This window comes from Danio rerio, chromosome 5 (genome assembly GCF_049306965.1).
Source record: "Danio rerio strain Tuebingen ecotype United States chromosome 5, GRCz12tu, whole genome shotgun sequence".
NCBI lineage: Eukaryota > Metazoa > Chordata > Actinopteri > Cypriniformes > Danionidae > Danio > Danio rerio.
Genome location: NC_133180.1, coordinates 55,000,453 through 55,026,942, shown reverse-complemented (window position 1 = coordinate 55,026,942; position 26,490 = coordinate 55,000,453). Strand labels below are relative to the sequence as shown.

General features: G+C 35.7%; 2 protein-coding genes across 4 annotated transcripts in view; both read right to left on the bottom strand.

Annotated features, from left to right (window-relative positions):
- Positions 1–26,490, bottom strand: part of arsk (arylsulfatase family, member K) — a 183,928-nt gene that overhangs the window by 137,705 nt on the left and 19,733 nt on the right. The gene's annotated exons all lie outside the window — the stretch shown is intronic.
- cert1a (ceramide transporter 1a) overlaps positions 1–26,490 on the bottom strand; it is a 52,608-nt gene that overhangs the window by 20,306 nt on the left and 5,812 nt on the right. For both annotated transcript variants that reach the window (NM_001017914.4, NM_001281872.1), the window contains 3 exon segments: positions 2,547–2,685; positions 2,790–2,897; positions 17,415–17,531. In NM_001017914.4, the coding sequence (NP_001017914.3) occupies positions 2,547–2,685; positions 2,790–2,897; positions 17,415–17,531 (364 nt within the window).

Genomic DNA, 26,490 nt, shown 5'->3' with positions numbered 1-26,490 from the left:
TAGGGTCAAAGAGCTCTCAGACTTCTTATATAACATCTTAATTTGTTTTCCAAGGATGAACAAAAATGAAGGGGAATTAAAATGACATGATGGTGTGTAATTAATTTTAAATTTTCATTTTTGGGTGAACTAACCCTTTAAAACTAGTGCAATTTTAAGTAGAATCTTAAATACAATATATAAAATTACTTAAAATAGTTGGCATTACCTGAAACATTATATTAACAAAGATTCATATGTTTTCATGACTTATCGATTGAAAATATTACTGATTTTTTGTTCCTTCTGATCCCAAATTAGTGGATAAAGTTATTTTTTCCAGCATACTTGAAAAAGAACTTGGTCATTTGTTACCAAAACTTTCTCCAATCTTGATTTTTATTTACTTTTAAACTGATCAGGTGTGAGGCTTGAGGTCCGTGACAAAACTTGCAGGTTCCAGTGAACTAATTTAGAATCTGTGAGCTTCTGTTTACCATATCTGATGAAATATCAAAGCGTTGGTTACATGGACTTACCCGAGACATTTCTGTCCCTCAGTTATTTCATTAAAAATATCTTCACATTTGTTTTAAAAACAAACAAAGGCCTGATGTTTTTTGACAATATAAGGGTGAGAAAACTAATTTAATGAACAATCGATTTAAGTTTATTATGTGCATAATAATACTAAATGGTACTACTTTGAGCTGTGCAAAATCATATTGACAAAATAAATAAAGCCTATTATTTCATGTTATCGCTTATTTCGTGGTGTCACAAAATATATTGTTTACTATAACACTTTTTTGATGAGCGCAATACTACACTAAAGGAAGAATCCAGTAACACAACAGAGAGAAAGTCGCATGCTTAAAGGACAATGTTCACATTTAGCATTTTATTTAGCAATATTTTATGTTGGGTCTGTACTCATTCGTTTTTTAAATTGTTTTTACATTTCATTAATATTTTTTAAATATATTTCTATATTCTTCATCAACCATTTGCCCTAATTTTCTAAATAATATGAGAAAAGTCGCATATGAATTTTAGTAAATGCTTTAAAATGTATAAAATAAATAGTCCTTTCCTTGTGGTCAAGATACATGTATTTAAAAATTATTTAAATTAAAATTTACAGAAAATGTGCTATTTCAAGATTTATACAACAGTTCTATCTGGCTCTCAAATCTGATTGGCTGATAGCAGTGCGATATTCTGCAAAATCAGCACTTGTACAGCCTCCTCCCCCTTCTGTATTACTTCGCTAGCGTGTGCGAGTGACAGCAAATCAATAAACTTACTACAATTTGACAAATATTGCAGCTGTTGGAAAACATAATGCACTTTTGATGCTTTTTAGGGCAGAATGTAGTTGTTTAGATTGCAACTATGCAGTTTATTTATGAGGACAGTGACTATTTTAAATCTTTATAATTTTGGAGATTAAGCAAAATGTTCCACCATAACATATCGACAGACACTGCATATTAAGTCCTTAGAGGTGACTACAGCTGATTAAATCAATAAAAAACTGGTAAGTGTCTTTCTAAGTCGTTCTCTCTCTTTCGTGTGTTGCAGTGCTGTTTTTATACCATAGTAATCTGGTAGTGTCTGCTTTTCTTGTTTTTTTTTTGGGGAATAATTATTGTAATACCCCGATTGCAACCGAGAGATACTGGGAAATGTCTCTAGACTGATGGCATTTCATGTTGTTTAGCCTTGTTATTAGGGCTGGGTGATTTGGCCTAAAATCAAAATCTCGATTAATTGAAGATTTTAGCTTGATAACTATTAATAAACGATTATTTAAACGTTTATTTTACAGTATATATGCATTTTTCTTTGGTACAAGCTGCACTTGTTGCTCAGTTGTCCACGATCGACATGTTGATGGAATAACGTAACATAACCAAGTGGGGTCACGTGATCTCACAAGCTGTGGGCAAAGTAATTGAAAAAATTTACAAAGAAAAATTTAATCGATTACAGATTCTGAATGTCAATTTCGATTAATCGCCCAGCCTTAATTATAATCTTAAAATGTGAGCAAAATCACCTGTTTTGTCATCACTGTAGACATTACGCTACAGAATCATAGCTCTAAAATTTTGTTTGTGAAGTAGTAACAGTTTCTGCTGTTCTGACGGTCAGCTACAGATGTAAATCAACAGTGGAAGATGGTGATTTCTCATATAATAAGATTTTTAGACTCTTCGTGCTTGATTTTCTTTTTTATATAAAGGATTATGTCATCGAACTGTTGTATAAACACAATATCACACTCGAAGCAATGCAATATAGCTGTATATCTTCACTGGTGGGATGATAAATACACACCTTCCACCAATGTCAATATACAGTACAGCCATATCGCACTGCTACGAGTGTGATATTGCTCATATATATGATTATCAGGATATGAGATGACTTATATTGTGACATAAGATATGTGTATGTCATATCGCCCAGCCAAAGTACACAAAAAAATAAAAAAGATATAAAATGGCAAAAAACCAAACTCTTTAAATAAGAATTCTGTATTACAAAACCGTTTTCCTCACCTTTGTCCCTGTGGAGCTCATCTTTACTTTCAGTGTCTGCGCAGTTGTCAAAATACTTTTGCAGTGTGTCCACCTGCCTGCAAAGAATGTCCCGGAAGGTCTCCATCTCTGCTAGCTTCTCCTGCAGGCTATACGCTTTCTGTTCAAAAGGTTTTAAATCGAAATTAAATTGTGATCAAAATATAGATGAAGTTTAACTTGATGAAATGTGGAGGTGTTTGAGCTGTGGAGGCTGGTGCTTACCTTAAAAGAGGATGCGGAGGCGGTGGAGAGGCCACTGGCAGCAGAGGTGAGGGACAGTAAAGAGCCATGGCGCCGCAGACTGCTCTCAGACCCATAGCCTGACTCAGCCTGAACAAAAAATACAGCATAAAAAAAAGAAAAAAGAGAGAGTTAGGTAACTTCCTGAGGTAACTTTAGGTGTTGAGGTTGAAGCTGTGCAATTTGAAGATGGAAATGGACAGAACTGAGCCATACTGAAACTTGTTTAGAAATTAAGTTGCTGTATAAATGCATAAGATTGTCAATTATTGAATGATAGATGACATTTTTTATTTTATAGTCATTTTGAGGCCCACCCCATCATGACGTAGGAATGCGGTTGTTCCCGCCCACTAAATTGATTGACCGGTGCCATGTCTCCATAACGCATATACACGTCCAAAAAAATTGTTTTGCAGAGAAACTGGGATTAAAACAATGTTACAACTCTCTGTGATTAGCTGCACCTCAAAAATGTATTTTATAAGTTTAAAACGTGTTTAAAACAAAGCATGTTTGTAATAAAGACAGTAAAATTGATGTTATTCTAAACCAATAAAATCACCATGGCTGCAAGGTTTCAGTAAACGTGTATATATATATATATATATATATATATATATATATATATATATATATATATATATATATATATATATATATATATATATACACATATATACACATACACACACGTGTATGTATAATATATATATTTGCATTTAAAGCCACATGCTACAAAAAAAGCTACACTGTGCTCAGACACCAAAATGGGCAGATTCTACATTATATAATAAATAATCTGACAGATGTTTTGAGCTGAAACTTTACAGACACATTCTGGAGACACCAAAGGCTTATTACATCTTGAAAAAAAGGGTAAAATAGGTGCCCTTTAAATTTTTAAAATCTTCACTGAAGAAAACAATTAACTATTAATATGCATCATAAAACTTCTGAATCAAATTACTCCTAACAATCAAATAAAAAAAAGAATAAACAAACAAATTGGTCTCTTTAAATGACATACAATGGCATGAATAAAGGTAACAAAACTGTTGTTGCTTGGTTTTAAACCACACTGCTGATTTGACCTGTTATATCACCTGACAATGTAACAGAGGCTGCATTAACAAAAAAGAAAAAGACTCTTTTACAAAGACAACAAAAAATATAAAATGAAACATCCAAAAATTTCCTCTACACCTTCTCAATTTGACAGCAGTATCAAGATACTCTAAGTGCGGTTACTTGGAGGTTGTTGTCAGGATGAGCAATCTGAGATAAACAAGAAGCTATGCAGGTATAGATGGAAATTATGCGACATGCAGTTCAGTATCATTCCAAGAAAAGGAAAGTCTTGTATCAGATTCTGAAAGTCTGATAATGCACACATCCATACAAAAAGTACTTAATACTTTTAAAAGAAAATAATTCTAGCAAAAAAACTTAAAATGTCTAAAGTGACTGTAAAAAAGCATTTATAGTATCACACTTTAGATGTATGTTTTTATTAATTGATGTTCTTTTACATTTTCTAGTAATTTAAATTATTTTTTTTTACTGTATTTTTGAATAAATGCATTACTTGACGATCATGACAAACTTCGTAAAGAACTAATGGTCCTCAATCCTTTTAAATGGTAGATAAGGAGAATCAGTATTCAAATTTAGCCATGTGGTCAGAAGACACCGAATCTGACTGAATGAGTCCTGCATTCAGTCCTATGAATCAACCGTAAAAATGCTGACACTCAGCTTGTGAAAGATTTCATTACACAAAGTGGTTAAACTAATAGCCAATGACAGATTGGGCAGAAATTTAAATGCATCTACAAATGGAGCTATAAAAACTGCTACACAACCATATTTCAGGAAAAGCTTTAAAATAGTCTGTCTCAGTCCTGCATGGTCCAGTCGATAAATAATGAAAGCGATTACTGTAATTGAATTCCTCACCAAAAGGATGTCAGTGGTCATGAAATCATGATGAATGATTGAGTGAGTGTGAGGTATGGGATAAGAAACAAGTAAATGACTAGAGTTAAAAATGCTAATGTATTAAAGCCCACCATTCGCCCATTCCAGCAGCCAAAGCAGGACAAGCCGCTGCTGCAGTCCTGAGTAGTTGGCCCCACCATGACCACGGATTTCCAGATGATCCTAGATGTCCCAGTACTTTCCCAAGACAGTCCAAGAATTCCTAGTGGGTGCTTAAGGTGGGTGCTTCAAGAATTCTGTTCTCACTCTTTACAATTCAAGAATACAAAGTGCTGTTGCAGGATACAGCAAGAATTATCAGGTTTCGCCGTTGGTGCTTCAAAATTTCCCTGTTCTTTATGTAGGCACTTAAAGAATTGACAGTCCTCACATTAGACACTTCAAGGACTCCCAGTTCTCTTTGGAAGGTCAAAAAAATCCCAGTTCCGCGTCTGGACACTCTAAGAATTCCTAGTTTTCTCTCTGAGAAGGCTTCAAGAGATCCATACCTTCTTTCTAGACACTCAAAGAATTTGTAGTACTCTATGTAGGTACTCCAAGAATTGCCAATTCTGTTTCGGGACACTCAAAGAATTTCTTAGGCTCTCTGGGTGGTTAAAAATGTAATGTTTCCCTCTCTTGAAACTGATAGGATTTGAAGCTCTCTTTCTGGGCACTCTAAGAATTCATAGTACTGTCTCAGGACACTCAAAGAATTTCTTGGACACTCCAAGTTTTCTCTTTGGGTGCTTAGAGATTTTAAAATTCTCTCTCTGGACACTGCAATAATTCTCAGTTCTCTTTTTGGGCAATTGAAGAATTCAGTTTTTCCTTTCTTGGTGCTTCAAAAATTGTCAGTACAGTCTCTAGACATTAAAGCATTTCCTAGTTTTCTTTGGAAGCTTAAAAAATCCAAGTTCTGTCTCTGCACACTAAGAATTCCCAGTTTTCTCTCTGACTTTTCCAACAAATCCCAGTTTTTTTCTGGACACTGCAAGGATTTTCTTTTCTCTTTCCGTACACTCCAATGATCCCCAGTTCTGTCTCTGGACACTCCAAGAATTTCTGTTTTTAGCTTACAAATTCCCTGTTCTGTCGTTGGACACTCAAAAATTCCCAGGTATCTCTCAAAATGCTCCAATAATTCCTCGTTTTCTGGCTGGACACTTTAAGGATTCTCTATTCTCTTTCCGTGTACTCCAAATTATCCCAGTTCCGTCTCTGGACACTCAAAGAATTCCCAGTTTTTCTCTTTGGTTGCTCCAAGAATTCCCAGTACTGTTTTTGGATGCTCCAAGGACACCTAGTTTTCCTTAAAAGCTTCAAAAATTTAAAGTTCTATGTCTGAACCAAAGTAATTCCCAGTTCTCTTGCTTGAAAACCCCAGACAGCTTGGGTCACTTTCTGGACAAAAAATTCTCCTGCTGGACACTCCCAGAATCCCCAGTCCTCTGACTGCAGACTACTCACAAGCACATGGTCAGGCAGGAATAAAGGAAAAGAGAAGTTTCATACCTTTGGCAGCTTTAATGGAGAGATAAAGACATTAGCATTTGTAATGATGTGAAGAAGTAACAAGAAGTGGGTTTCTGAAGCGGTGTAAAGGCAGCGAGACTGAGGGTGTGGGTCTGCAAAGCATGTGGAGCAGAGTAAGAGACAGAGCGAGTGAGAGAGCGAGAGAGAGTGAGAGAGAGAGATAGAAACCATGCAGACACTGAAATTCCCAGAGCTGCAGCACCCGCTGCACTCACCTAACTGTAATAAAATCTGCATTAATCATCCAGAAACCTCGACTGCCACTTTGTCGGTGTGTAATTTTGTAGCGTTCAAGTGTATGTGCGAGAGCATCAATCCTCAGATGCTAATGGGCGTGTGCGCTCGTCTCTTTCTCTTGTGCTGTTCTCAGATCAGCGCTCTTCTTAAAGTGGACCAGTGCATTTAAAGTCTTCAATAAGACCCGCATCCTAAGTTCCAGATCCAAACAAGCCCCTTTATATAGGTTCAGAGTTTTTTTGTGCTGTGCGGGGCTTTAAAGCAGCCTCTTCAGATGACTGAATACACTCATGCATTATTCAGGCAGCTGGACGCCTGAGAGCGGAAAATGGCCAACACCCACACATGTACACATACCAGCTCACCTCTGTGAACAGGGAGTCGCGATAAACAATGCTGACCTGAACGACAACAGCCTCTCTACTGCGCTCTTCTGCTTGCTGAATCAAATAACATGTTTAGATTTGAAGCCGCAGCGAACAGGAAGAAGAGGAAGGTCAAAACAACAGATTTATTAGTTTCATTGTGGTTAAGATAAGAGATTGTGAGGTGATAGATGAACATGAGTCTAGATATACTGTATTTTTTGCAGTGCTTTTTTGTGGTACTAGATAAACAAATAATATATGCATAAATATTACAGCAATGCTATTTTACAGTGCTTTTAAAAAACTTCACATGATTTCAACTCAGCTTTACGAAAAAAATATTATGTTAATCCTTACAATATGTTAAAATCGTCCTTCCGTTTAGATGAATGGAGCACATTAAAGATTGGTGATATTGTTTACACTTTGCAATAATACAGGCAATCAAGCATTATGTTATGTACACTGTAGAGTAGCACAATATATTGTGTCAGCTTCGATATCGCAATGTGATTATTCGCAACAGTCACATCATACGATTCACAACATTAAGTCAACTGGATTATAATTGATCATTTGCATATGTTTCTGACGCCTGATACTATTCAAATTTTACAAGCATTCAGGCCTAAAGGCTGATTTATACTTCTGCATTGAGTGATTGGCGTGACCCAAGGTGTCCGTCTTGCGCGTGGTCGATCATTTATACTTCTGAGTACTGTTTTGCTATTCTACAATAATACTTTTGAAGCGCTAGCTGGGAGTAGGGTTTTATGTTCCTCTTTGTCGTGTTTCTTAGCAGGTGTTTTGTTTTTTCTGAAAGCTACCTTAATGTACAAGTAGCTAAAACTAGCTTATTAATCATAAGGTAAACACAAAACAAAAGTTTCCATCTAGAGCTCATTCACATGACTCAACACTTGTAAACACTCGCTCCAACGGGTTCACGTGGGTCACAACCCCGCCCACAGTGGTCACAGTTACAAAGCCGGCCAATCACAAAGGTTGCCCTATGCGTCGTTGTGACGTATAGTTACATTTTTTGAGTGGTGCGTGTCAATGTCAGCGACGACTAAGTCGAGGGCTATGCGACCACGAGAGGACTGTGACGGAGCATACACATGCCCTTGTCGCAGAAGTTTAAATCAGCCTTAAGAAACTATACCATTTGTAACTTTAATAACAAATATTATGCATTTACTGAATTATTTATACAACGAAGACTACGCTGGATTATTTTACATATAATTATTATTAGAGATATTCAAGTCAGCTGGTGAAATTAACATTGCAATATATACAGCAACATAACAAAATACTGCAATGTTAAATTTTTCCGATATCATGCAGCTCTAGTATGCTGTATGTTGCACACTGAGGGTGGGTGGGGGGATTGTTTGTTGATTTTCAATTAAATATATTTGAATAAATCAAAAATTACCATATTGGGATCATATCTAAAAGTTATATAAAAAAAAAATGCAAAAAAAATACCATCAGTCTTTTGCTTTTATTCATTGGATTTTGACCCCTTGGGACATTGGATTAACAAGACAGTAACAGTGTGGTTTGCGGCAGACTGATTTTACGCTATCTTTCCAACACCTGTACGGCACTCATGTACATTAAAAGTAAATACAAGTCACATGGAGAATGATTTCTGATTGGTGGTCTCTAAATTTAAACCAAAAATGGACTTGCAGTGCTCCAAAAATTCAGCTCAGCAATCTCATTATGTAAGGATAATGTTGAAATTAAACCAACTAAATGGCTTAAAAATTAGACTAGTCTTACTTGTTGTCAATATACTTGTATTTATATAATTCTATTGGAGTGTATAAGCCATTGAATGCAGCATTTGTATATTTATAACCATCTCTGAGGATAGTAGGGGTTGCCAATCACTAGCATTGTTATATTAGGGGCATGTTTGAGGAAGTTTGATGACCCCTGAAAACAATGAACAAAACAAGAAAAAATGACTCATGAAAACTCTGTCATATATTGCACTATGCATTCCACAATGGTTTGTAACAAATGAATGAATTAATACACAAGTATCTTTGTGTGCCTGCTATTAGCACACCCTCTTTTCATTTCCAGTGATGAAGTTACATGTCAAAGCACATCTGTGAAACCAAGCAGAGTGGACATGCTGGTTTTCTTATCCAAAAATCTGCAATGATTTTAGTATCGATGCTGAAACACTTTATGACTAAGCAAGCCATGTCAAGAAAGCAATAACTCCACTCTGTTTCAACTTCACAAAACTATTTTTTGCTTTTCTGATTGCTCCTGATGTTTTCAGGTCGCTAAAACTATATCATCTGTGTGATATTTCTTTGTTTTTGTATGTTTATATTGTTGAAATGTCTGATTTGTTCTATGCAACAGTAAAACCGATCACTTTCAGAAGTTGCAGTGATGCTATGCAAATAGTATGAATGTATGTTGATTATATTCATTTCTTTCTATTGTATCACATATTGAATAACGCATTATTCAGCACATATAGCCATGACAAAATAGAAGAAATTAATTGTACATTAATTGAAAGTGGGAATGAGAACCATGTACCCTACCTGCCAAAAGTCTTGTCGCCTATCAATGTTTTAGAAAAAAACAAATAACATCTTGACTTCTAGTTGATCATTTGGTATCAGAAGTGGCTTATAGGAAAGGCAAAGGCCTCTAGATTATTATTACCAAATTATTACCAATATTTATTTTACCAAAATAAAATGATCATACCTTGATTTGTAATTATTTCATTAGGACAGTAAGGTCTAACTTTGCTCAATGCTCAATTTGTTCAACAACTTAAATAACTTATTAATAAGTCATCTGGCATTGCAAAGAAAGCGTTCTTGCAGGACTCTCTGAGTTGATTAGGATTCTTTGGGTTTAACTTTAATGCGTCCTCCATCTTAACCCAGTTATGCTCGATAATGTTCATTTCTGGTGACTGGGCTGGACAATACAGGAGCACCTTGACCTTCTCTGCTTTCAGGAACTTTGATGTGGAGGCTGAAGTTTGAGAAAGAGCGCTATCCTGCGGAGGAATTCGCCCTCTCCTGTGGTTTGTAATGTAATGGGCAGCACAAATGTCTTGATACCTCAGGCTGTTGATGTTGCCATCCGCTCTGTAGATCTCTCGCACGCCCCCATACTGAATGTAACCCCAAACCATGATTTTTCCTTCACCAAACTTAACTGATTTCTGTGAGAATCTTGGGTCCATGTGGGTTCTAATAGGTCTTTCTGCAGTATTTGTGATGATTGAGATGCAGCTCAACAGATGATTCATCTGAAAAATCTACCTTCTGCCACTTCAAATGTTTAACTAGAAGTCAAATTATTATGTGTTGCTCTTATAACTGAGAAGACTTGTCAGGTAGTGTAGGACAGTCAAATATCAATAGCGAGAACAGCCATGAATTATGACTTTTTAGTGTCTTTTTATGCATTTACCCCCCTTTCTTAACAGAAAAGTGCATCACAGACATTCTGCAAACATTTTAGCGTAAAAAGTAAAATGATGTGATCTTTCATTGCAATTTTTGGACGAACAGTTCGATCATTCAGGAAATAAGGAAGGCTCACAGTCTGGAGTCATGCAAACAGACTTTCAGTCACATGACACCTGCAGTAGCTCTCTTCACCAGCAGATGGCAGAAGTGGCTATCAATGCAGCACTAAAACATTTGTATTATTAAGTAGCTCTTCTGTGTTTGTTTACCAGGATTACAATGTTCTCAAACAGACTTAGTAATTCAACATTTAAACAAACCGTACAGTTCTCATAACTCCATAGAGCTTTAGTTTACGCCCTTAATAACCTTCAAAACAAGCAAAGAGCTTAACATGGTCTCTTTTAGACCAACCGCAGACTTCAACACACAAATATTAAAACCAAAACAAATTATGATACACTCTAAGAAACATATCTGCTACATAACTGCCTAAATGGCCAAGCTCACCCACTCACTGTCAGATAAACACAACTGTATATTCACATATTCACACGCCCTTTTCTGGATCCAAACACCAGCTGTGTAGAAACAGCTCCACTCCTTTTATTCTGAGTTCTGCTCCACTCGCACATACGAGAGCCTTTCAATTCAGCACATTCCTCGGGACCCTCCCTTTGTAAATCTCTCTCAAGACCTGATACGTCACTGCAAACCACTACCAGACTTCACTTGTGCAATAAATCTCTCATTTCTCCTCATTCAAATGAATCATAGCCACAACATGTCACTCAGATAGCTCAGAATTGCTTCAGCGCTGCAAAGTTTGTCAAATGTAGCAAACCACGGGTACTAAAAATTCAACCCAAGTAAATTATTGCAGTTGCTGCTCCTGCATTAACATAGAAGACAATAGCAGCATGACAGGTGCACATGATGTGCATGTGATGCAAGCCTAGTGTATTTACTGTAAATAAATACCTTTACCTTTGATATTTTCATCTAATTTAATTACATTTACTTACAAATTCCTATCTACATGAATTAATTGTCTGAGGAATTAGGTGATTGTAGGACTGACTGTGTGCTTGGTGATGCTATATTAAATCATTATGAGTTGGTTACCTTTTCCCCAAATAGATAGGTTTTCAGCAGCTGCTTAATGTTTGTGCAGATTATGGGCAGAAATAAGATGTGCAATTTAATAAAAGAGTGTTTATACAGTATGAAATATAGAACCAAAGAACAAAGAGATATGATTTTTCCAGATTTTTATTTGTCAGGGCAAGTTTTAAATGTTAGTAAAAACTGTTAAATATTTAGGGCATAGTGTTGGTAATAATATGGACAGGGAGTGTTGAAAGTTATATGTTCAAGCAAATATGCTGGGGAGAAAGTTTTATTTGTGTTTGGAGCAGGTTAAGGTAAACCTCTTTAGAACTTACTGCAGTTTTTTTTATACACAGCTCCTCTGTGGTATTTAAAAAAAAAAAAAAAAAGTCTCCATAAGCTGCAGGTCGTATACAATGGTTGTTTGAGGATTCTTCTTAAAAACATAGATGGCGAAGTGCAAGTGAATTTTTTTGTAGTGTAAGAGTTTGATCATTTTTTTCTTTGATGAGAAATTTGATCTATAAGTTTGAATGTCGGTTGGAAAATTCTCAGAATAGCATTTTAAAGTTATTGATAGGCGTATTCTAGGCTTACTGAGGTGCGTTTTCAGTCACCTTTAATAAAAATATTGGCATTAATGTCTTTTTTAATGTATATAGTGTGGTTTGTATTGGTTTGTCTTTTGTACTATTGAACCTAGTGACTGGAATAAAAAGAATAAGAATAATAGCATGTGGAATATATGCAATATGAAGCCATTGCTTTGAAATGTATTGTGTTTTTGATAAATATGTTGTTTATAATTTTAATTATAAATAATTTATAATTATAATTTTAATTTAATTATAACTTTAGTTTATAATTATAATTGTTTTTCTTTTTACCTTTATTGTATATGTCAGTAGAAAGTGTTAACAGGAAAGCATGGGGAGCATAGAGAGGGCAAGGATCAGCACAGGCGATAATATGGAGGCGGAAATCAAACTCGGGTTGACGTGAGCACCAGAGTGCTCGTGTCAACACACCAACCACTACACCACTGATGCCGACATGATGTTTAAAATCAAGAGTTGATTTTTATTACATAAAACAAATGCATGTGTAAAAAATTTAAAGTTTAATTTATTTTGCATTTGCATTGAGATTAAGATTTTTAATATTGAGTCAGAGAAATTCCTTACCGAGTAATTAAGTTACTTAACAGAAAAAGTGATAAGAGAAAAAATCTGAAAATAAACAAATAAAATTTACTTTTTTTTAGATGACTCATAAAAAGGTTACACTGTATAATGGAGTAAAAAATATATAAACTTTATTTTGTATATCTTGATTATATATAAAAATCAAGGTATAGGAATAATGTAGGTTTTTTTACTCCATTATACAATGTAACATTTTATATACAAAATGTATTCATTTTATCGCTACATTTAACCTATTTAAAATTTCTTGAGGGAAATAATTGTTTAAAATTGTTACTAATAAATTACATTATTGATATACAATTAATATTTATAACATAATACAAACCACATTCTACAGCCTAAACCAACTTTTCATTTATCTGATATTAAGTCATGAGATTCTGTTGGAGAAATAAAACTCAGCTGTTAATTTGTTTATAATACAGCTACCCAAGACTTTTTTTTTCAGAACTAAAAATAGAAAAAAAATATGCAAATAATGTTCTATTTCCTCCACAGGCTGATTGTTTCAATTCATAAGACCTCACTGTATGCATATGCATATTAATTTTGTTTTGCCTTTACATTTGTTTTATTTTATTTTATTTTTGACTCTCAAAGTGCCAGTACCTACTAGCTTGATGATTCACCAACCCGCATGGTTTCAACTAAAAGTTTAACTAAAGAAAGAAAAGTCACATCAGAAATGGCCTAAAGGTGAGTAAATTAACAGCAAATCTAGATTTATAAGTGAACTATCGATTTAAGATTTATTTTCAAGAATTTAACAACAGTTGTTTGAACCTGAATTATTGGGTTCCACCACCACTACCCAAAAAACGAAATGATTTTTAAATTCGGACATCCAAGTGTGTGTGTGTGCAATTTTTTTTATTTTTTTTTTTGGCTAAATTAAAGTTACACTTTGGAAATAGGCTCATTTGCCACTCCCCTGAGTTTTACCATTTTTGAATCCATTTAGCAGATCACATGAGTCTGGTGGGGGCACTTTATCATTTAATCAGTTTAGACCAGCATGTGTCAGATTCAGATCAGCATCTCACTCAAAAATGACCCAAGAGATGTGATAAGCTTCCTATTTAAAGCTTGACAATTCTGTAGTGTACATCATGTACTAAGAATGATGATAAATGAGAAGTTGCTATTTTCTAGCTGATATGGCTAGGAACTCTCATTCTGGTGTAATAGATACGGAAGTTTGCTGCCGTACCATGGCTAAAACAGGCGCAATGATATTGGGCAGTGCCTGAAAATAGTCCTAAACCAGGTAACATCAAACCGACACATGCTTCCAGTGCCACCAGGTGGTCAAGTAAGTTATATTGATGCAAGTTAGCCAATTTTCAACGATTAATTGGAAAAAAACAAATAATAATAAGAATCTATTTTCAAGGTCAGGAGAGAAGCATAAAGGCAGTTGCACTTCACAGGAACATGAACACTTTCAAATGGCGTTAAAAGTGTAACATACTATATTTATAAGGTATAAATTACCCAGAAATGTAATTTCTGTCTTCATGTAATGATGTATTTGCAGCCGCAAAATCACACATGAGCTGACCACGAGCTACCGTGCACGCAGCATGCCAATGAAGGCTACTTTAGTGAACAGAAGCTGCATAGGCTGTGAATAACATATATTAAAGTTGTAAATAACATTCAGTTTTTTGCACAGAACGATCGTTTGACAGCCAAGCTGAAAGAAAGATTTGCATGTGTGTGTTTTATCACAGGAACAGCAGCTATGAGCCGCACTAGGAAGTAAAAAATTAACTGGCGGCACATCCTTTAAATAATCAATCGCATTTTACGATTATGATAATGACAAGCATTTGATTTGTTTCTTCTTTCATAGCTAACACAGTGTTGTGCATGTGAATAAATGTTTTACAGTGTCAGTATAGCTATTCTAGCTTATATAATGTTGAACATAATGCAAGAAGAAATCTGATAAACACAAATAAACACAAATGTCTGATTTTACAAGGGAAACAAATGGTCTAATAAGCACATGTCTCAAACATAATAACTGAACTTTATAATTATTTTGATGTCACCATTTTACTGTGAATTAACAAACAGGACATATTGAAAGTCTGTTCAAGTCTACCATGATGACTATACAAAATTTAGCATTTTAAGCAACAGTAGACCTACACACAGGCCTAATATCATGCTAATGGTCTAATCTGATTCAATGATTTATGCTAAGCTAAACAAAAAGTACAACTGCCAGACCCGGAGAATGAGTACAAAAATGGTAAAACTACACTGTTTAACTGTTGGGGAGTGTAAAAAAAGTGTTCCCTTAAAGAATAGGTTGTTTTCACATGACGTCATTAATGACGCATGAGTCTCAGATGGAGGAGGAGAAGAAGTGATTCTTCTACATGGGATTCACTATCAGGACGTCAAAATGTTCAATGTTGTTTAAATGAGCCAAAATGAGAAATGCCGAACAGCTTTTATAGACTTTCAAATTTTTGTACTTATGAAGGAGGAAACGTTCAAGAAACTGACTGAAAAACAAAAGAAAAGGCGGCATGTAATAAAAAATTCTCAATACATCCATGAGTAACGTTACAAGCTTTTTTGAATGTGATAATTTGTTTGACAGCACTAATAAAGATTATATACAGCACTAGCTGTGTGTAAGGCCAGACGGAATCTGAGGAAGTTTTTTGCTATCTCTGCGGAGAATTTTAGTAAAAATCTGCGGATTTCTGCGGAAATATTTTGGGAGTATCCAGCGGAGTATCATAACTACAACCTTAATATAATAAATAAAAAGTAATAAATTACTGATTAAAAACTAAATAAATTCAGATTTACACATTTACTCAAGTAAATAAACAGAATTAATAATGGGATAAAAATCAGCAGAAATCTGCGGAATTCTGCGGAAAATCTGCGGAATTCTGCGCGCGCAGATTCCGTGTGGGCCTAGCTGTGAATAAACATGCTAATGTGGTATATAATAATCAGATACAAACACAAATACACTTGCACAAAATCCAGGAGAATATAAATAACGTACCCTGCCATGTAATCGCTGCAATGAAATCTCAGTCTTGTCTTGCAATAATCCAAGTCTTTACTGGCGTTTTGGTGAAATAAACAACAATAACGTGAACAATAAATGCGCAACAGCAGCGGTGAATGTTTGTAGATGGTAAGTTTATTGACCGAACAAAAAAAGAAATGCAAAATTAAACAGGTAATATACTTAAGCTCTTTCCCCCTTTACAAAAATAAATGAATAAATAATAATGAAGACTACGTGCATGTCCATGCTTTGGTATGCTTTCATCTGTTATTTCGTGATGTCTGAAACATATCCGCATGAGGAAAAAAAACTATAGTAATTTACAATAAACATGTTTTTGAATCACATAGTAAAGTGTATAGTGTGTACAACTCTGTTAATGAATGCTACCGAATACTGTAGCATAGCAAACTGATAAACTGCAATAAATACTGTAACATTAGTGTAAACTGTGATGCATTGTGATGGTGTATAATTATAGCACAGAACATTGAAGCCTCTGGAATTTCTTTATTTCTACAGTCGTGTTGTACCACAGCTATAATTACTACGACAGTTTAATTCAAGTAATTATCTATAGTATGCTTCCAAACACTTTAGTATTTTTTTCATACGACATAGCTTATACAGTATCTACCGCCATGATGACAGGCAAATATACTTTAGTTCAGTAGAAAACTCAGCCCTCTTCATGATATAATGATCATGCCTAACATATGTGGTTATTTTCTATTTAGATCTCCTTCTAAATATGGTATAAATGTCAAAAATACTGCCTTTCATCTTTGTCTCTCATTCAGTTTTTACTTCCTGCCCTGAATTTTGCGTGTCACCGGAACCACGTGATTGCAAACAACCTACAGGCTAAAACATGAGCATTATATCATCAGTTTACTTTGAATGGACAGCAGTCTGATGCTAACATACCAGGTATGAACTACTTCATAAAATGTATTTGCAATCTGATTGTAATCCAGGCAGTTTAAACCATTTAAATTAAATGTTTTTTAATAAATTGGACTGCTTTCTGATCAGTTAAAGGGCCCCTTTTAATCCCAGTTTCTTTGCAAATCCTGTTCTGTGAACATGTTTATTTCTGCTTCCACAGAAATGTTTATACAAGCCTTTCAATTAATTCAGAGGGCAAGGAAAACCACACTCATACATTATGTTGTGGCGGGCCTCAAAATCTATGTGATTTGTATCCTATTTTAACGTCAAGAAATAAAAAAAGGAGACTTGTTGTATCACTCTAATGTGACAGTGTAATAACACAGTTCTGTACAAACAGCTTCCAAAAGTTGATTTGGCATCATAGGTGCCCTTTAAATTGCCTAATGTACGCAGGACATGTGAAAGTACACATATTTAGATTCAACCTAAACTGAACAATCTAGTTAAGTACTATACAGTGGCTCTTTATGAACTCTAATGACATCACAAGGAAATGACAGCTGAAAAAAAAAAAGAAATTGCAGGGCACATTTCATTGCAATGAGCCTTCAACACCCTCCTCTCCTTTTACAAGGGAAATAAAACACCCAATCAGGTTCTGCCACCCAAATGTGATCACTCACTATCAGACAGAAACCTGAGCTGAGCTGCAGATTATCCAGCAAGGGCCACTGTATAGCTTCTTCTGAGGGACCCACCTTATGCAGTTCAATGGTATCGATCCACTGCTGTCGGAGCAAAGGATGTTCAGCCCTCAGGTACCAGATGCTGTCGTTCACACTGATGTCAAATCGGCATTCATCAAACTCATGAGGCTAAAAGAGAAAGCAAACATAACAGATTATAGTAAAAAACTAGTCGGAAAATGAAAAAAAAAAGTGTATGAGCAGTTTGTAATCAATATTGTGTACGATCATATTTTTAGAGCTACTTTTCCTGCTGTTCCTGATTAACAACTTCCGCGTAAAACCACAGATTTGCATCTATTGAATAGGTCAGCGGATGGCAGATTACAACAGTAAAACAAAAACTGCTGACCAGCTCATACACAAATCTAGGGGAAACCAACAGCTATAAGCTTGAAGTATAGTGCACAAATTAGATCTTAGAACTTGCATCTTTGCCAGCTCAACAATTTGCTAAACCGCTGTTTTGTACATGCTTAAGTACTACCTTGGAAGTTTTAGCAAATGAATATACATGAGTCAAGTCAACTACGCGAGTCTAACTGTCAGATCAAGTATTAAAGATGTCTCAAACACCTTGTTATTATTAATACAAGAAGATTTAAAGGTAGGGGTTAGTTACTATTTTCTATGATATGCTTGCATAGTTACATGACTATATTTTGTTATTTATTTTATATATGTAATATTATAATCCTAAATAAAAATATGAAAAATTCATTAATAATGACATGGCAATGATCAACCGTATCACGTGCTCCCCTCTAAATTAGTTCATAAAACTTCAGGTAAAATTTAAATGTTTACTTTGAAAATTATTTAAATACATAATCCTTTAATCATTTTAAAGCATCAGTCGAAAGTGACATATAGATAATTTTAAGTAAACTTAAACATATTATATTGGAAGGAGAAACCGACTTGTTTTTTGTATTTCTGTCTATTTTGCATGCGATTCTGGCATGCAGCCTGCTTCATATTCTTATTGTCAAGGCTCACTGCAGTCCTTCTACATAATCTCAGATTTAGAAAAGGCACCAGTGAAATGTCTTTATTTTATACATGAAGGGAATCACCCATTAAGAGTGGGGAAAAGCCTGCTTGTGTGAGCACAACACGTTTTTTTCACCAGATTGCTTTTCAAACCTAATGCAAACTGAAACTGGACTTGCACCAGAACTTATTCTGGCCAAATTCCCTCCATCGGTCCATACCGATCATGGCCTCCCAATCATCCCCATCCCCGAAATTGGCTGTATCACAATCTCTCCACTCCACCAATAGCTGTTGTGTGGTGACTGCACTGGCGCTGTTGTACTGTGGCTGCCATCACATCATCCATGTGGATGTTGCACACTGGTGGTGGTGGTGTAGAGAGACCCCCCTCATAATTGTGAAATGCTTTGGGTGTATGGCCTTACACAATAAATGCACTATATAAATACACATTACATTACAAAACTTCATTAGTTGTAGAGCTGTTATCAAGGATTTAATTTTACCTATAAACAGTCGAAGGAGGAGGTAAAACAGCCCCCTGGATGAATAGGATGTACGCTTATTTCAACAAAATATAAAAATTGACAAAAAACATTTGTTTTGAGCTATATTAGTTTATTAATCCTTTAATTAAAAGCAAAGCTGACAGAAACAAAAATGACTGAATGGAGCATTCGCTCACCTACATGTTATTCAGTCACAAGATGCAAAACTATCAAAGACAGATAATATAAATATAAATATGGAGGTGAATGTATTTTCTGACTGTTAAGATGGGTGGTAGTATCCAGATGAGCCCGTGTATTAGTTTTAGGGATTGTTATCTGTACATTCATTTGAATGTTGTGACTGACCAATTCGAATAAAGTATTCCAGACTGCAGTGCAATAAATAATAACCTCAAACTGGCATCTGATGTCACCTTTAAGATATTTAAAAAAACTAAAATTACTGGTCATAGTCATCAATCTCAGTCCTGGAGGGCCAGTGTCCCTGCAGGGTTTAGCCTCAACACACCTGCCAGGGTGTTTCAAGTATACCTGTAAGACCTTGATTAGCTTGTTCAGGTGTGTTTGATTAAAATCTGCAGGACACCGGCCCTCCAGGAACAAGTTTGGTGAACCCTGGTATAGTTTATCATGAAAGCTGGGTATTATTTCACTGTGTAAACATGTCAATTTAATATATCAACAGAGTATGCAGTGGCGACAATGTAATCGGTTAACAAAATCTCACTGGCTCTCTTTTGTATTTGATTAGCAACCATTTTGAAGTGTGGTCTACATAGAAAAACTCTCCAAAACCAACCACACAACATGCTCTACATCAACACAACATTAATAAGTTTTAATAAATGGTGAAGATATACATTTTTTCTAGACCACTATGTAATAAGAACCTCAACTTGTGTAAAACTGGCATCTGATGTCACCTTTGAGATATTTAAAAACAAAAACTAATGGCAAAAGTATAGTTTATCATGAAAGGTGGGTTCTATTTCACTGTGTAAACATGTACATGTAAAGAAACATAGTATACAGTGAAAACAATATAATCAGTAAAGAAAATCTTACTGGCTCTCTCTTGTAATTGATTAGCAGCCATTTTGGAGTGTGGACTACATACAAACTCTCCAAAACCAACTACACATACTTAAAAACTCTGAATCAACACAACACCAATATGTTTTATTAAATGGTGAATATATACATTTTTCTAGGCCACTATTTTACTTTAAGTGCTTTTTAAGAAGTGGTAGTGATTGGTGATGGCTATAACTAATAATAGGAGTAGTTTTGGAGACAGACTGGCGATTTTGATTACTCTCAGGAACAGCTCTTATCAGAGACAGAGCAGTGATCAAGGCCAGAAGAGTTTCTGAACTCAAGCAGTCTTTGAGAAACAGCTGTTATCATCAGTTCATCACTGTCTTCTCCTCCTCAAACACACTGAAATCAACCAAACGCAAACATTCCAGAGGGGACTCTGGGATCAGACTGACTTCAAAGACTTCCAAGGTTTTCAAGCCTTGTTTAAAGCCTGGGTTTCACAGACATGCATCCCAACTGGACTCTGACAAACATTTTAGATCCTGATCTACACACAAACTGTTTGTGATCTTTAACCAAGTTCACTTTTCCATACAAAAGAACATCCTTTATAAACACCATGACGTCTTCTGGGATGGAAGCACTGTGGAAGCAAGGGCAGCACAGCTGAATAGGTTTACTTTCTTTACACGCGTTCATTTTTATTGGAACAGGAAAACTGCTCCCAGATTTTCTTTTCACAATGAGTTATGTGATATGCACCATCACAGGACGTTCCTGTCGTTCTGCTCTCCTGTTCTAATCCTCAAGACTACTTCAAATCACTCAATACCAGAACAATGTAGCAATAGTGTGTCGAGCTAAAGACATAGGTGCGCTACAATGCGGCTTTGTTGGAAGTTTCCATGTAGTTTTACTGCCAAAAACTCTGCACCTGAACCACCTGCACTGCTTGCAGAAGTCCAGCTCAATGACATACAGCAACATGAATTAAATAAACTGACATAAAAGTAAAATAGCAATTGTTTAACACTAGTTTTTACAAGATTTGGACAAAAACTAGATTGTTTTGACTCTGCTGACTGGAAACTTGAACTTTTGTGCAAGTTAGAGTTCTGATAAAAATAAAACTCCCTGATAAGCGGGGTCTTGTTAATATATGTAGCACAATAGATAATTAAAAAGTTGTTTTAAAGTATCTTCATGTTTAGAGAGGAAAATGAAAGCGTTGATGCTAAAAATGGATCAGTTATGAAATTGTTGATGTCGACTTTAAAGCAGCCCCATAACAATATGGTTATGTAGATCTCTGGTTTAATGTTGATTAATATACATAAAATTAAAAGTTCATGAATTATGAAACTGCATCTCTGTTGAACTGCTTTATAGTTTACACTAAAGACAGTAGTGCCTTTATTCAGTCCAGTCAGTTTAACGTTGATTCAACTCACTTGTCATCCTTGTAAACGAACATTTTAGGATATTAAAAAGAAAAACCCTGCATGTAAACATGAAAAAGTACATTTATGACCGAGGCCATTTCTTAACACAATAAGAAAACATAGAAAAAAAACTGATGGAAATAGACAATATCAAAGAAGAGATCAAGTCTGTCATCAAATTGATACAGTTAAATTATGTTCCGGAACAGTTCCCCAAAATTACACTCCCAAAAATGCAACAAAACATGACAGCATTTATTTAGTCTCTCATCTGTGTGCTCTGAGACAAGTCTTTTATTATGTAGGAAAATACACAGGGCTTCAAACTTTTAAAGCACTAGCAGCGGTGTCACTAACTTCTACAGATGTTGGCACCAACACTTGATTTAGTAGAGCACATGCCAAATTATTGATATTACAAGTTTTGTAAATGAAGTGCATTTCACTGTAGATTAAACTGGAGTCCAGATCTATTAACAATTATAAAAACAGTGCAAAAAAAATTGTAAGGGCTTTTACAGGATGGTCAACATTTCAAAAGCATTTTAAAGCTGCATCGAGCCATATGTCAGGTCATAGACAGATCAGCTAATTGACGTGGCTTTGAAACGCTCCCAGTGTCCGTGTATTTGTGTTTGCACTTGGTGAACAGAGGTGAAGAGTGGTAAACCGACAACCTTTACTAGAGATACACAACATATTGAATATAATACTATTATCACAATAATAGTATATGCTTTATCCATATCACAGAGAAGTGCATTAAATTTGATTAACTTTATGTGCCAAGCATTTGTGTGTTGCATACATAGGTTGTTTATCCAATTTGGGACTACAGTGGTCACTCGGCATTATGGAGTTCACCTTTCACAGCCTCATAGTTTCGCAGATTTTTTAGCGCAGTTTGACTTTTTATTTTTTATTATTATTATTTTTTACAGTGCATTGTTTGTGTTCTGCGTCCTGATGGGCTTTAGACGAATGTCAATCAGTCTTCTTTGTGCTGTGTCTCCTGCACAAAACAGAATGCGTTCAGCATTCCACCACCACCAAAATGACAAAAATCTTTAATAGCTAGCAGCGTGGCTCTGAAGTGCTGTACTTCAAGTTTTCACCCCAAAAACCCCATAATGTAAAGAAATTTACATTTCACACTGTCAAAGGCACCCATGGTAGCACCCAAAAGGCAGAGGAAGATCCTAACCAGTGCACAAAAAGTTAGACTTCTGGACATGCTAAAGAAAGGTGGAAGTTATGTGGCTGTAGGGCTCCATTACGGAATAAATGAATCTTTGGTGGTTCGTAACATAAAGGAGGAAAAAACAGAACTGTTTAAACAAGACAGCGGCAGGCTTATCACCCTGCAGCCCAAGACTGATTACTCACTGAAGCTAAGCAGGGCTGAGCCTGGTCAGTACCTGGAAGGGAGAATACATGGGAAAACTTGGTTGCTGTTAGAGAGGCTAGCAGGGGGCGCTCAACCTAGGTTCTATGCGAGTCCTAATGCCCCAGTAAAAGTGAAGGGGACGCTATACTGTCAATGGGCGCCGTCTTTCGGATGAGAAGTTAAACCGAGGTCCTGACACTCTGTGTTCATTCAAAATCCCATGGCACTTCTCGTAAAGAGTAGGGGTGTAGCCCCTGTGTCCTGGCCAAATCCCTCAATCGGCCTTTACGATCATGGCCTCCCAATCATCCCCATCCACTGAATTGGCTTTATCACAGTCTCTCCACTCTACCTACAGTTGGTGTGTGGTGAGCGCACTGGCACTGTTGTCCTGTGGCTGCCGTCGCATCATCCAAGTATATGCTGCACACTGGTGGTGGTGTGAAGAGACCACCCTCATGATTGTGATGCGTTTTGGGTGTATGGCCAACATTACACTACTAACAAGGGAGAAAAGTGTGAAAATGTTAATGCCTGTCTGAGAAAAGTGTATAAAGTGTGTAGTTAGGGGTTTTACAGCCTTTAAACATCTACAGTAATTGTAAAAAATAAAGCTGACTACTTTGTGGATATCGGCTATTGCGGGTTATTTTTATAATGTAACCCGTGATTAACAAGGAACTACTGTATACTATCTTTATCATCATTACTTTACATCATGGTTTTCTGGGGAATCTAACAGTATTTAAATACAGAAATGACTCATCATTTTAAAAGTATTTTTAAATATAATAATATTTAATAATATGTTTTAATATAATAAATAATCCAATTCTGCAATGTTACTATTGCAGATACACACATTGCAATATATGCTCAATCGATATATTGATAACCCCCCCCCCCCCCCCCCCAACACCCCCGACACATCAAAAAATCTATCTGTCGTAACCGACAATTAAATAGCACTGTAATATGGATTGTGTTACTACAGTAAATCTCTGGTAAAAGTTGGTGATTTGTGGAACAAAAAGTCTTCTGACCTGATTGTTGTTGCACAATGTTTCAGCAGTTTTCTGCTTCAGTGTTGTGGAGAATGACAGCAATGTTAAAACCAGTTGAAATGTCTTTAGGCTTTAAACTAGTTTAATAAGTGGTTAGTATGAGAGAGCTCTGTAATTAACTCAAGCATTGCTCAATGGACCACAGAGCTGGTCAGTGTTCTTCTAAAGCACACTGCTGGTTCAACACCTTCCAGATCTTCCCTTTTCAAATGCGGCTTTGTGTTTTGCTTTTGCTGCATTTGGTGACGCATTTCATTTACAATAGAATGTCAGTTTATCAGTTTTACAAATTGTTAGATGCAAAAAGTGTCCCTCAATAAAAATTTGCTGTGCTAGCAGGAAAAAGGTTAGCAACATCAAAAAATTTAAGCAACAGTACAGTGGTTTCCCCAGTAGTATTTATTTCCATGTCAATTACTGAAATAATAGTAATGTATTATAAATATAGTCATTATTTGCGACAGATTCCCATTAACTGAAGATTTGTTGTACAACACATGGGATGAAAACTATGCTTAATTTTTTAAGCATGTTAAACTCACGACTTTGAATGAAAACATGTAGGCCCAATTGCCCTTATTCTTCATGTATGAGTGGGTTCTGCCATTGGAATTTTTTTGGCTTGACACTTCCGGTCTCATTAACTTCCATTGATTTTTTAGACGTTAAAAACAGCTTGTGCTGCTGCTTGATGTTGCAAACAGATATGAACCAACTATATTCTTCTTCTTTTTATGTATAGTCATGGACACACGTGTTTGTAAAGAAAGAAGTTTGACCGTTTTCTGCCGTTTATTATTCCTAGTCATTTCTCTCAAAGGAAAATCGGAAATTCTAAAACAACCACGATTGAAGAATAAGGTCAATACCAATTGTATTTTATATACCTACCACTTCCTACAGTGGCAGAAAGAGCTTAACATGCTAAAATTTAAGAAAACACATACAATTACAAAAACACCAGCAAATTAAGAAAATATCTTTATCGGTTTGCAAAAAAAAAAAAAAACATGCATATCAATGGAACACAATGGAAAAGTTTCAAAAGGGCCCAAAAAGGTGAATGAACCAGCTGAGAAATGTTTATTGTCTCATGACTATTGCTCAGTAAAGTTTCAGGTGATCTTTGAAAAGTACGTTTTTTATTTATTTTAACATCCTGATTACACACTTCCCTTGACTTTTGTATACTATTAGCCTCAAGTAACCCTAACCTAAATAGCCGGGGAAACGTTGTGATCAGTGCAATTTGCATGTTTTGTGAGAAAATGCAGCACGTTTTTCTTATTTGTTCGCGTTTTTTGTAATTGCATGTGATTTCTTAAATTGCTGAGCTTTAAGCTCTTTGGCTACTGTATCTTCCTCTGTATCTGCCTATTCTGTCAAGGTATCATGTAGTGTTATCAGAATGTAAAATATGTTGTGTAAAATCTTAATCCCACTAGCAGCAACTTTGTAGTAGGTCTACAGCATGGCGAATACAAGCGGCCTCTGCAGGAGCTAAGAGAGGATCACGTGAGCTCTACTGGTGCTCCTATTGTCTGTGGTTCATTCTTCATTTGTATAAAAGTTTTCAACTTTGTTGTGTCACTCGTAGACGGAGGTTACTGAAAGTCGCTCACTCTCCGTTGAAATGAACTTGTCGGTTTGCTGCTGTGAGTTGATTGTAGTGTGAATTTTGGCTTGATAGGTTATTTAACCATTATTGTAAAAAAAAATTATATTTTTGATATTAAAAAAGTTTGGGGAGTTTGGGGGACCAGTTAAAAGGGCTTCTATTCTGTCTATTTGCACCCAAAAAAGGGAGGAAAAACTAGTGTAAATTTGGCAAGAGTATCGCAGCTTTGCTCATGTAGCGTAAGGGCGGAGCTATCGGTTGCACATGTTGGATAACTTTATTTATTTTGGATGGTGAAAGCAAAATTCTCCTACGAGAGTAATTATAGCACCTCCCGATGGTGAATGCGGTGAGACTAAGGGCAGGTATTATTTGATGCTTCGGTCATTTATTTCACTGATTTGGAGACCGTCAAAGGTCTTTAGGGAAACCGTTTGAATTTCCGCTTAGTAAAAAAACATTATTGTGCCATTTGGGACGACACTACATACATATACTATGCTGTTGAGTGTGTAAGTGCATCAGTACATAGTGGATAAGTGCATGATGTATAGAGTGCCATCTTAGATGCAGCTAATGTCATAAGGTGTTAATATTAAGTTAGATTTAGGTTGTGATGTCAGGTGACCAAAATTTCAAACCAGCATCTAAGGACAAAGATATTTTGATGTCCAATAATGGCTTCAAATGACGATGATATTTGGTTGATTTTAAGTTGTTAGAAAGTGACCAAAATCCAACGTCAAGCCAACATCTTAAACCAATATCATATTGACGTCAAATACTGACATTTATTCATCAGGTATGGCAACCAAAATCCAGCGTCTGATAGATTTCATAGTGGTAACATCAACACAACGTCAAGCTGTATTATCATTAGACGTTGATATTGACGTTGACCTGACTTTGAGTTCTCAACCTGATTTTGATTTCCAAATAAAATGAAACGTCCATGACGTTGGGGTACAACGTCAATCTTACATCATGTTGACGTCCTTTGTCTTCTGGGTAATTAAGGCCATTTCGGT